The 12,574-nt window shown below is 36.7% G+C and overlaps 1 protein-coding gene across 1 annotated transcript in view; it reads right to left on the bottom strand.

Annotated features, from left to right (window-relative positions):
* Positions 1 to 1,726: 1,726 nt before the first annotated feature.
* The window catches only part of LOC150085540 (NAD(P)H oxidoreductase RTN4IP1, mitochondrial-like), a 181,424-nt gene continuing 170,576 nt past the window's right edge, over positions 1,727 to 12,574 (bottom strand). Inside the window, exon 9 of the mRNA XM_090373329.1 lies at positions 1,727 to 1,840. Within this exon, the coding sequence (XP_090229455.1) occupies positions 1,727 to 1,840 (114 nt within the window). The remainder of the gene's footprint in view (positions 1,841 to 12,574) is intronic.

Here is a 12,574-nt window from a genome sequence, read left to right as displayed (position 1 = left end):
CATGAGTCATGGTCTGAAGTAACATCCAGCAATATGAGAGCAGTTTGGAAGCATATTTTGCCACATTGCGCAAATGATTTCTGTAGTTTCACTCATGTCAACACTGTTACTGATGAAATATCAAATATTGGAAGAGATCTAGGATTTGATGAAATCGACAACAGTGATGGTTGCGAATTGCTGGAATCACATTCAGAACAATTAAGTGATTCTAATCCCCTTAATATTGATGAACAACAAGAATATGACGAGGTGGAAATTTGTGAGGAAGAAAATGTTCAAGAAAAGAAGTTGACATTAAAAGAACTTGAAGGAATATTTCGCGCAGCTGAAAATTTGAAACAACTAATCATGGATGCAGACCCAGATATCGAGCACAGTATGCAAATTCGCACAAACATTGAAAAAGATGTGTATCCCTACAAGCAAATTTATGATGAAAGGAAGAAAGAAATGTCTGTGCAAACCAGCCCTTTGAAATATTTTACAAAGAAATAGAAATAAAGTGAGTTATATATTGTAATTTTTTAATTTAAATAAACTTTTGATTACTGTACTGCAAATATTTGTAATTATCCTTTGCTTTTATACTGCTGTACATTAAATTGCCATAAAAAAACAGTTTTTTAAAAATATTGATTGGTATATTGTAGGTCTTGGAACGAATTATTAACTTCAATTAGCATAATTTCGCCTAGCATGCCATTTTTGCGGAACCAATTAATCGTGCTAATTGAGGGATTCCTGTACTAACAAAAATTATTCTAATACTAGCAACACAAACACACCCACTACATTCTCCCCTGGCCTGCAAATAGTTGCAGCTGAGCTTGCACCTCAACTGCAACTTTTTTAAGGCTGTGTGCTTAATTTATCTGGGTCTTGTTGGAATAGTATTCCCTGATTGCTTATTAACCATTTTATTTGAAATGTGCCAATAAAAAATTAAAAACATAAATTACTGTTGTATCACTGTATGATAATACTGTTTCCAAAAAAAAAAAAAAAACTTGTCATTTTCTTGCACTGTTGTCAATAATTCTCTAAAAAAAATAAATTTAATTCAGACTATAATTTTTATTAGGTTCACTAGCATGTGGTCTTGTAGCAGTTTTACATAAATATCATTAATAAATATTAAAAACAGTGAAAGGCTAACACTGAACTCTTATGGACTCTACTTGTAACATTAGTCCATAAGAGCAGTTAATAACCACTTTAATGGCCATTAATAACCACTCTGTCTTCTGCCACTCAACCATCCCTTTATCCATAGCAGTACCTTGCCCCCAATGTCACACTATTCCAATTTGTACAGTAGTCATTCATGCAGAACAGTATTAAAAGCTTTACTTAAATCTAATTTACTGAATATTACTTATAAAATTGTTCCTTTGTGAATGCCTTGGATGTCACTGTGCAAGTATACAATTATTTAATTGTTATTTAGAATAGGTGGTCAGATAAAGTTTTTTTTTTTTTTTTTTACAAATGCTTATAAAGAATATATCTCACTTCTTTATGATCATCACTTGATAATTTCAGATCTGTCAAACTTGTAAATATGAAAGAACCTTATGGCATGTTTTCAGGAGATATAATTGTGCAACTCTGCAGTTTTTTTTTTTTTTTTTTTTGTATAAAGGCTCTTTGATATAAAGTTCTTTTATGTATGGAATATATTAAAAAAAAAACTTATGTTTAGATTTTTAATACATCAATGTAATTAAGTTTTGCTAAGCCTAATGACATTCTGTCCAATAATAGTGTTTTCTTCCAAATTATAAAAGGCATCTAGAGTTTGATGAAATGGATATACTTCTTCAACAATTGCTTGAACCTATAAAGGAAAAAAAAAAATTTTAATCATATTTGGAAATTTTTTTTTTTTTTTTTTTTTTTTTTTTTTTGAGAGAGAGAGAGAGAGAGAGAGAGAGAGAGAGAGATAGAACTCTGACAAAATAAAGCTTTTTGTGGGCTTATTTATTTGGACACTGAGATTATAAACATCTGCATTACATTTAGGATAAGTGGCACAACTCTGTTCATTACTGTTTACCATTCTTTCCTTTTTATGTTAATAAGATTGCAGATTTTTTTAAATAAAACTGTACAGTAAAATTTAATTTTACTGTACAACAGTTAAAATTTAATATTTTACAACAGTTAAAATTTAATAAATAAACAAATGTAATTCCATGAATACTAAGTACAAGTCGCTGAGTATATGATGTTTAGTCACTGAGTATATGATGACTCTGCATCTGTTTAACTCCACATTGTGAGGTAAAATTGTTAGTTTACTAGATATAGAACCACGATCAACACACTTCAGTTGGCTAAAACTACTGCATAAGTTTTGCACTCAAACACCAGACAATCTGGTTCTATTACAATGGCATTTTGACCATAACTTTTGAAATTGTTATTAAATCTAAAAGCAAATTATTTGAATAAGATAGTTTATAAAATAGTAAAATTATGCTAACTATGCTTTTAAAAAATAGTAAAATTATGCTAACTATGCTTTTAAAAAATAGTAAAATTATGCTAACTATGCTTATAAAAAATAGTAAAATTATGCTAATTATACTTACATAAAATTATATTTCAGTTCTTCAAATTTATAGATTTGCAGAACTGAAGCATTTTCATGGTAAGAACACTCTTTTGTTCCCCACTCACTAATGCCATACGATTGATAGGTATAATTATTAAACAGAGACTTATAACAACTGAAAAATTCTGTTGCAGTTTTTTCAGGACTATAAAAAAAAAGTAAAGTGCAGCCATTATCAACCCACTGCAGGATGGAAGCCTCCTCAACAATTCATGCTGTTCCGCGGAACCAGAAGAAGAAGAAGAGTATATTCTTTCTTGGGACCTTAAAAAAAAAAAACAATATGAAGAGGAAAGCATTTTAAATGAGAGTGCTGTAAGCATTAAAAATGCATGGTATATTGCAGGATTGACTTTGGGATAAGATGAACAGAGCATTAAAAGCAGGAGAATGCTATAAGTACGAGCATTATAATGGGAGTTGACTATTATTAGCTATAGGTGCAAGGAAGCCTGAGGCTTATGCTGCACCAGCCAAAAAAAATTACCGGGTTACCCTGAGAGAGAGAAGGGAATCACCAAGATAGAGAAGAATGATATAGTACTATATAAACCACTGTGGTTTTAAATTATTCTTGAAAAGGTTAAAAATTGAAGTAGAGTTAACTCAGCGGGGGTGGCAGGTCACCTGATAGGTGACCTTCAAAAATAATATTCCCATGTTAATCATTAATCAATGATTAAAAATCTGAAAATTATCTACCTTCCTATGGTAAAACTTTTACTGAAATAAGTTTCTAAAACATTTTTTTTTTTTTTACGTTCTTTTTTTCTTGTAGAGAAATTGCACATGAGAACCTGTCAACTGACTGGTGTTTCTATTTTTGAACTATTTGGCTTTTTGCTTGAAGCATAGTACCAAACATGTGCAGATGCTCTGTTTGTTTAATGTTTCAGTTACTTGTTTTCCCTTTCCCACTTGTTCAATAAACATTTACTGTCTTACTCAACTGTTTCTGAAAAGTTTATTATCGTTTTTCACATAAAAAAAGAAAATGAAACTATAGAGCAGGAAGCAAGCCAAATTTAAAATAAATTTTGAAATAAACCTAAAAAAAGCCTCCCATATTTGTTTAATTTGCTTTTCCTTCTCTTTGTAAAGTTCTTCATAACAGAAAATTGCCACTTCAATCTTCCTTGCTGCAGCACTGATTCTACATTATGATTGTTTTCAGTGGCAATTTGCATATCTTGAGAAGACAAGCAAACAAACATAAAGATTACAGTCTCCAAATACAATTATGTGAGGTGTAGTATTAATATTGGAAATAAAATTGTTAAGAACTATTTGATTAAAATACTGGCAAGAGATCGGAGCAATATGGCCTAGTTGCTAATGCTCCTAAAAACCAAACAACAACAGATGGGGTAATACAATAAGTTCTCACTGTTGATCATGGTTATGTTCTTACTACCGCAAAAGAAAATAACGAACAATGGGACTGATTAACCTCTGTATGTACTGACTTGCATATTACATGTATTGTTGTTGGTAGTGGTTTAGAGATTTATTAGGCGCATCGGCAACTATGGCCATAGTGCGCCAATATATATTGCATGAAAGATATGTTCCAAAAGCAAAAATAAAAATTATTTTATTTATGTGCATAAAAAAAAAAAAAGCATGGGTTTTCTTTAATAACACCTTTAATCACTTTTAATAAACAATAAAAATATTACTAAGGAGAAAAACAATTGGCAGCTCAACCCTCTTGTCACTGTCTGCATCTTGCCCTCTCTCTCTCTCTCCCTCTCCCATATAAATTCAAATACTGGAGTGGCCAACTGTTTTTCTCCTTAGATAACTTCATGTAATATATCCTATAAATAAACCAAGAGTCACCAGTTTATTTCTGCAAGGACTCACACACTGCGGCTTCATTTTCTTAAAGAACTAGTTTTCACTTGTTTCAGTTGCTTTTCCTTCTCTTTGTAAAGTTCTTCATAACAGTAAATTGTTACTTCAGTTCTTGCTGCAGCACTGATTCTACAATATGATTGTTTTCAGAGGCAATTTGCATAGATTAATTTATCGTGCTTTGCATGTTAGGGCTTTCACTGTTGCAGATTCTTCACTTACTTGCATTATTTGATTAATTTCATTAATAACAATAAGAAATATATTAAAACATCTGAAAATATTTTTAGAATTTTTAAATTATTCTTGAAAAGGTTAAAAATTGAAGTAGAATTAACTCAGTAGGGGTGGCAGGTCACCTATCATCAGGTGACCTGCCACCCCTACAGATGTTAAAAATCTGAAAATTATCTACCTTCCTAACTATGGTAAAACTTTTACTGAAATAGTTTCTGAAGCGTTTTTTTTTTTTTTTTTAAACGTTCTTTTTTTCTTTTTTTAGAGAAATTGCACATGAGAACCTATCAACTGACTAGTGTTTCTATTTTTGCAACTATTTGGTTTTTTGCTTGAAGGGTAGCATAGTATCAAACATGTGTAGATGTTATATTTGTTAAAAGTTTCAGGTTACTTGTTTTCCCTTTCCCACTTGTTCAATAAACATTTACTGTCTTACTCAACTGTTTCTGAAAAGTTTATTATTGTTTCCACATTAAAAAAGAAAATAAAACTAGATGGCCACCAGTACACTGCAGAAAGCAAGTAAAATTTAAAATAAATTTACTACCGCAAAAAAAACCCCTTCCCATTTCACCCATCCATTCACTCCAAAAGTTTGTCTAATTCAGCCTTGAATTTATTTAAGCTGTCAACTTCCACAACGAAGATGGAAGTTTGTTTCAGCAATCAACCACCCACTGGCTAAAGGCAAATTGGCGCACATCTACTCTACAATTGTCTTTCCTCAATTTGACTTTATGACCCCTCAGGTTCCTAATCTGAGCAACAGGAAGAATCCCATCAGTACTTAGCCTGCTCAAACCGTTCGAGGCCTTATACACCTCAATCAGATCACCTCACAGGTGCCTCGTCTCCAGATGCTGCAATTTGCAGAACTTAAGCCTTTCTTGGTAAGAGGTTGGTTGGTTGTTGGGACTAAGGCTATAAGCAACCAAGGCTATAATGCGCCAAAACCAGGTGATATATAAGGTTGGCTTGGTAAGAGGACCCTTCATTCCCCTCTACAGTCATGTTGCCCTTCTCTGTACTTGTTTGAGCAGTTCTACATTCTTCCTAAAATTGGGCCTCCAGACCAGTATGTAGTACTCAAGGTGTGGCCTGACCACTGCCTTATACAAGGGCTTAATCACCTTATCCCTGCAAGCAAAATTCCTATATATCATTGACAAGACCCCATGAGCTACTCTTTCAGCCCATTTGCACTGCTCAGAACACTTCATACCGGATTGCACAATACCCCCAGAACTTTTTTTTTCTCCACTACTCTGAGTGGACCCGAGTGCCAAGCAATATTTTGTGCGATACATAGCGTTCTTTCTCAGCGGATTAGTTACATTTATTTTCCAGTGTCTCTATTCTTGTTTTTGATAAGTGATTCTTTACTTAAAAGCTTTGAGGTAGAATCTATAAAGGAAATACACCTTTCTTTCCTTGTATATATATATTTATATAATCCGTACTAACCTAACTAACTTTCTAAACTGCTTGGTCACTGGTGGCACCGCTCCTGCCTCCACATGGCGGGGCTGGGAAAGAAAACCACTCTCCCGGGGAAAAAAAAGGAGCAGAGATGGACATAAATAGACATGCCACTTACGGATCTCAGGCACCACCAAATACGGAAAGGTCAGGGAATGACCACCGCATTTCCCGGAGCAATATGGCCTTAGCTGCTAATGCTCCTAAAAACCAAACAAACAAACAAATGGATCTCATGATCCAGATCTCTCAAACAGAGATGACTTAAATGCAGGTAATGCAAAACGGCAGAAAAAAGAAGGAACAGAAACCCCTGCTCCTCTTTTTCTGATACTGCATTCTTTAACTGATAATCCTTTGAGTAAGCTCTCCCCATTCTTAATACAGAAATGTCTTGAAAATGTGGCAGGCCCTCCAAAAATGGTTTGGAGATTAAAATCTGGAGACCTTTCAGCGGAGATGAGTGAGAATAAGTACTCGGAAAAAGTATTAAAAATATCGACTTTTGGTGGAATTCCCACAAAGGTTACCCCGCATGCCACCCTAAACCCCTCTAAAGGGGTAATAGCTGAGTGGGATCTCCTTAATGTATCTGAGGAGGAGATTGTTCAGGAATTAAGTGATCAAAATGTAATAAATGCCAAAAGGATAGTCATTAAGAAAGATGGGGTTCTTACTCCTACCCAAACGGTCATTCTTACATTTAAAACACCAATTTTACCAACAACTGTTAAAGCTGGATATTTAAGGTGCAAAATTCGACCTTATATTCCAAACCCAATTTGGTGTTTTAAATGCCAAAAATTTGGACACTCGCAAGCAGTCTGCAGGGGTGTAACCACCTGTGGTTCAAAAGAGCATGTTCACACAGACTGCTCAAACTGTAAGGGAAATCATTCAGCATTTTCAAAGTAGTGCATCCAGTGGCAGACTGAAAAGAATATACAAAAGTACAAAGTGGAATACAAGGTGCCATACCAAGAAGCAAAAAGACATTTTTCAATTTCAAATAAATTGCCATCTTATTCTTCAGTTGTAAAAAAGCAACGAGCCATAACAGTACAAACAGATTGTTCAGTTCCGTCAAGCATCTCAATTTCTGACTGGGCAAGGTTGGTTCTCTCTACACTAAAAGAACAGCCTACCCAACAGCAATCAACTCATTCGGTAAATACACCATTGTCAATACCGCCAGATAAAAATTCTGTACAACAGCCAGTTAATCAAACAAGCTCTGAAAGAAGTAATCAAAAATTGAGTACTGATACCATGGACATAGATAGAAATTCACACAGAGATGAACCACTTCTTGAACTTCATGCAGAAGAGGAGGACATGGCCGTCACTAGACCAAATTTCCCACAAAGGGAAAAAACAAGACTAGACAGGTGCAAACAAACCACATCTCGTAAGCAAGCAGACACACCCGATAATCCTCAAAAATGCATAGAATCATTCAATGAAATTGTAGCGGACTCCGAGCTAACTTAGACTATGTTTATGACTTAATTACCGAATATAAGCCTGCTTTTCTTTGTCTACCGGAAACAAACCTGACCCCTAAAATATCTATGAGCATAAAACATCATATAATGCTTAGAAAGGATAGGAAGACTCTAATACAGCACATGGAGGTGTAGCATTGCTAGTCAACTCCAGAACTCCTTTCAGACCTGTCGCACTGCAAACAACTTTAGAGTTATTGTTGAGAATTGTTTGGTAATGGTTGTTTCCATATACCTTTCACCAAATTATTCATACACTTTAGCAGATTTGGATGATTTAGTTACCCAGCTGCCACCACCTTTCTCTATCTTGGGTGACTGGAATGGGCATCACCCCTTATGGGGTTCCTCGCACCTTGATAAGAGAGGTCAGTTAATTGAAAAATTTCTTGAAAGGCACAACTTAACATTATTAAACAATGGGATGTACGTGCATCTTTCCTCAAGGTCAACTTTTGCAATTGATCTTTCAATATGCTTGCCAAACCTCTTTCCGCTTATTGATTGGATGGTCACTGACAACCTGCGAAATAGTGACCACTTTCCAGTAATATGCACACTGTTGAATAACTCTCCTCCTCAAACTGAAATAAAAACTGTTTGGAAATTCGACAAAGCTAACTGGAAGAAATATCAAAAACTGGCACGTCTAGATATTCAGACCATTGAGACTCTCACCGTTGACTCTGCCATAACTTACATAACTCAGCAAATAGCAGCTGCAGAAACCGGTATACCCAGATCATTCATGAAAACCTGCTCCCACCCAAAAATATTAGCATTAGCATTAGCATTAGCATTAGTAGAGGCATACGATGCAAGAAAGCAAGCTTATTCAGCATCAACCCAAAAAAAAAAAAAAAAAAAACCCTCTCCCATTTCACCCCTCCGTTCGTTCGAAATACCTGTCCAGTTGAGCTTTAAATTTGTTTAGGCTATCAACTTCAACAACAAGTGATGGAAGTCGGTTCCACCAACCAACCACCCGCTGGCCAAAGGCAAATTTCCGCACATCTATCCGACATCCGTCCTTCCTCAATTTGAATTTATGCCCTCTGAGGTGATTATTCTGAGAAAGATGAAGAATCCCATTGGCATTGAGCATGCTCAAACCATTCAAGGCCTTATACACCTCTATCAGATCACCTCGCCGGTGCCTAGTCTCCAGACTCTGTAATTTGCAAAACTTAAGCCTTTCTTCGTAAGAGCAACCCTTTGTTCCATTTACTAATCTTGTTGCCCTTCTCTGTACCCGTTCCAGCAGCTCTACATCCTTCTTGAAATGAGGCCTCCAGACCTGTATACAGTACTCAAGATGTGGCCTAACCATTGCCTTATACAAGGGAATAATCACCTCCTTATCCCTGCTAGAAAAATTCCTGTATATCATTGACAAGACACCATGAGCTACTCTTGCAGCTCGTCTGCACTGCTCAGAGAACTTAATATCTGCCTGCACAATTACCCCCAGGTCCTTTTCATTCTCCACCACTGTCAGTGTAGTACCGCAGAGTTGATACGTTGCACTGTGGTTACTGTTTCCCATATGTAGTACTTTACATTTGTCAATGTTAACCTTCATTTGCCACCTCTCAGCCCATCTGTTCAACTTTTCTAGATCCTGTTGCAGCAGCATAGCGTCAGTAGTGTCCTTGACGACCCTGCCAACCTTTGTATCATCTGCAAACTTGGACATTAAACTTGATATCCCATCATCAATATCATTCATAAACACCGAAAACAACAACGGACCCAACACTGAACCTTGAGGAACTCCACTAATAACATTAGTCCACGTTGAGCAGTGTCCATTGATTACCACTCTCTGTCTTCTGCCACTCAACCATCCCCTTATCCATAGCAGCAATTTGCCTCCAATGCCACACTGCTCCAATTTGTGCAGCAGTCTTCCATGTGCAACAGTATCAAAAGCCTTTCTAAGATCCAAATATATAATATCAAAGTTATTCCCTGCATCCAGTTCTTTTGTGACTACATCATAGTATCCAATCAAATTGGTCAGGCAAGACCTGCCCTTAACAAAACCATGCTGCGTCTGAGCTATAACTGAATTCTTGTCTAGATGATCCTGCAGTGCTTCTTTAACCAGTGCCTCCATTAATTTACCTGGAACAGAAGTTAAACTAACAGGTCTATAATTACTTGTGTCAGCCTTTGATCCTCCTTTGTGAATTGGGGTTACATTTGCACATCTCCAGTCTATGGGTACCTCCCCTGAGTCCAAAGAAGCTCTCATAATTATGGCTAAGGGTTTGCATACTTCCTTTGCTGCCTCCTTTAATATAACTGGATAGATCCCATCCACCCCAGGTGCCTTTTTTATGTTTATCCTCAACAATCTCTCCTCCACTTTCCTCTCAGTTATTACAAAATCATCCAGCTCACTGCCAATGTTTACTTTACCTACATCATTCTCCTTCCTGAATAACTCCTCATGCGTGAATGTAGATGCAAAATACTCGTTTAGATTGTTAGCCACCTGAGCAGGATCCTCAACTGTTGAACCATCAATATCCAGTGGACCAATCTGATTCATCCCTTTCCTTCTCGAGTTCAAGTATGTAAAGAACTCTTTTCTGTTTTTCTTTGCATCCTTTGCCAAGGATTTTTCGTAGTCTGCCTTTGCCTGCCTAATCTCCTTTGTGACTTGGTTACAGACCAACTTATATCTATCATAGGCTTCCATGTCACCCATTAATTTATATGTATCCCATGCATTTTTCTTCTCTGCCACATGTCTCATTAGTTCATCTGACAACCATTTAGGCCTAAACCTTGAACAATATTTCTTAGTTGGTATGTAAAGCCTGGTAGCCTCCAAGATTAGTTCCTTGAATGCTTCCCATTTTGAGTTTGCTGTTGGTAACATCATCAGTTGGTCCCACTGTATAGAATTTAAATACTGTCTCAGACCATCATAGTCGCCTTTACGAAAACAAAAACCCTTCCCTTTACCTCTGATGGTAGTTACCTCCTTGAGTAAATCCCACTTCAACACACTGTGATCACTGCCACCTAGTGGTTCATTTATCTGCAGGTTCTTAATGCATGAAGAGTCACTACTGATAATCAGATCAAGAGTATTGCTCCCTCTTGTTGCCTCACGAACATGCTGGTGTAGAAAACAATCATCCAATAAATCCACAAAAGCCTTGCTAGTGTGCGAGTGACCAACCCACAAATTCCAGTCAATATCTGGGAAATTAAAATCCCCCATTATAAGACTCTCTGATTTACTGGCCCACTCTATTTCCCTGTACAATATCTTATTATACTCATCAGAGTCATTAGGCCTATAGCACACTCCTACTCTCAATTTTGATTTCCCTATGCTTATGTCACACCAAACTGATTCGGCACTGCCCTGTCCATCAATGTCGACTGGCTTCACTTCCTTGGACTTTGTGTTTCTTAATTAATAGCATAACCCCTCCTCCCCTCCTGTCCTGTCTATCCTTTCTATACACATTGTATTCCCCAAATTCCAGTTCCGCATTACTTATATCTGTGTGACACCACGTCTCTGATATCCCAACAATATCTGCCTTTGATGTTTTGAGCAATACCTCAAATTCATCAAATTTATTTACCAAACTCCTAGCATTGGTGTACACGCAGGTATACATGCACCTGTTTCTATTCTTAGCTACCCTAACACAACCCATGTGTTTACTTGTAACGCAATGACTACCAGCAGTCTCTGAAATATCCTGCATCTTGTTTTTCAGACTTCTGCTCATTTCAATAGAAGCAGTGCAAGAATCACTTCCACCTCTGCCAGTGGCTACTGTTAATCTATTAGTCCTTGTATCCCCCCCAACTAGCAGTTTTCCGACCCACCTAACACTGCCTCGACAGCATCAGCAAAAATTCTTGCACCCTTTCTATTTAAGTGTATCCCATCCCTGTAGAAGCAATCTCTCCTGTTAACAAGTACAGTCCAGGCTGAAAAAAATTCTACCCCTTGAGCCTTGCACAATCCCTCCAGGGCCGAATTGATCGACAAGGCTCTCATCATATACTCCCTCCTATCGTGTCTGGGCAGAATTGCAGACACTTTCAAGTTCAACCCTAATTCACGGCTTTTTTTCAGCAGTGACCTGTACTTGCTAAGTAATTCCGCCGGTCTCCTACTCTTAATATCATTCGTGCCAACGTGTACAACTATATCACCTTTTGTGCCCTTAAAAGATGATATCCGCTCTACAATGTCATCAACCTTTGCCCCTGGCAGACATACCCTGGTCCTATTCCACCAGACATACCCTGGTCCTATATGGTGGAAAGAAGCCTGCAGCATGCCAAAAAAGAGAAGAATAGATACTGGAACTTATTTCGTAAATACCTAACCACAGCCAATCTCATACAGTTCAAGAAAGCTAGAGCTAAATCTCGTCATATACAATGAATAAGCGAAAAAGAAAACATGTCCAAATATGCCTCCACTATAAACAGAACCACAAATATCAGAATCGTTTGGACTAAAGTTCGAAGAATTAATGGAAAATATCCTCCTATAACCACTCCAATAATACTTATAAAAGGCAAAGAAATCTGCGATCATCTTGATATTTCTTATACATTAGGTGAAACCTTTGAAACTATCTCAGCTGTAACTGCATTTGAGCCAAGTTTCCAGGCACATATAAGCAGAAAAATATAATCTCACTTTCAGTACTTCACGACAGCTTCCATATAATGTACACCTTACCGTGGCAGTGTTATGTAGTGCACTTGCAAGATCCAAAAATAGTGCTGCTGGTCCTGATGGAGTATACTATACCATGATATATCATTTGAGTGAAGGATTCCATTCTGCTCTGCTAAAACAGTATAATAGAATCTTTGACGA

This window comes from Mastigoproctus giganteus, chromosome 5, assembly GCF_048544385.1.
Source record: "Mastigoproctus giganteus isolate SK-2022 chromosome 5, ASM4854438v1, whole genome shotgun sequence".
Classification (NCBI taxonomy): Eukaryota; Metazoa; Arthropoda; class Arachnida; order Uropygi; family Thelyphonidae; genus Mastigoproctus; species Mastigoproctus giganteus.
The sequence above is the reverse complement of the archived record's forward strand: the minus strand, read 5'-3'. Positions and strand labels throughout refer to the sequence as shown.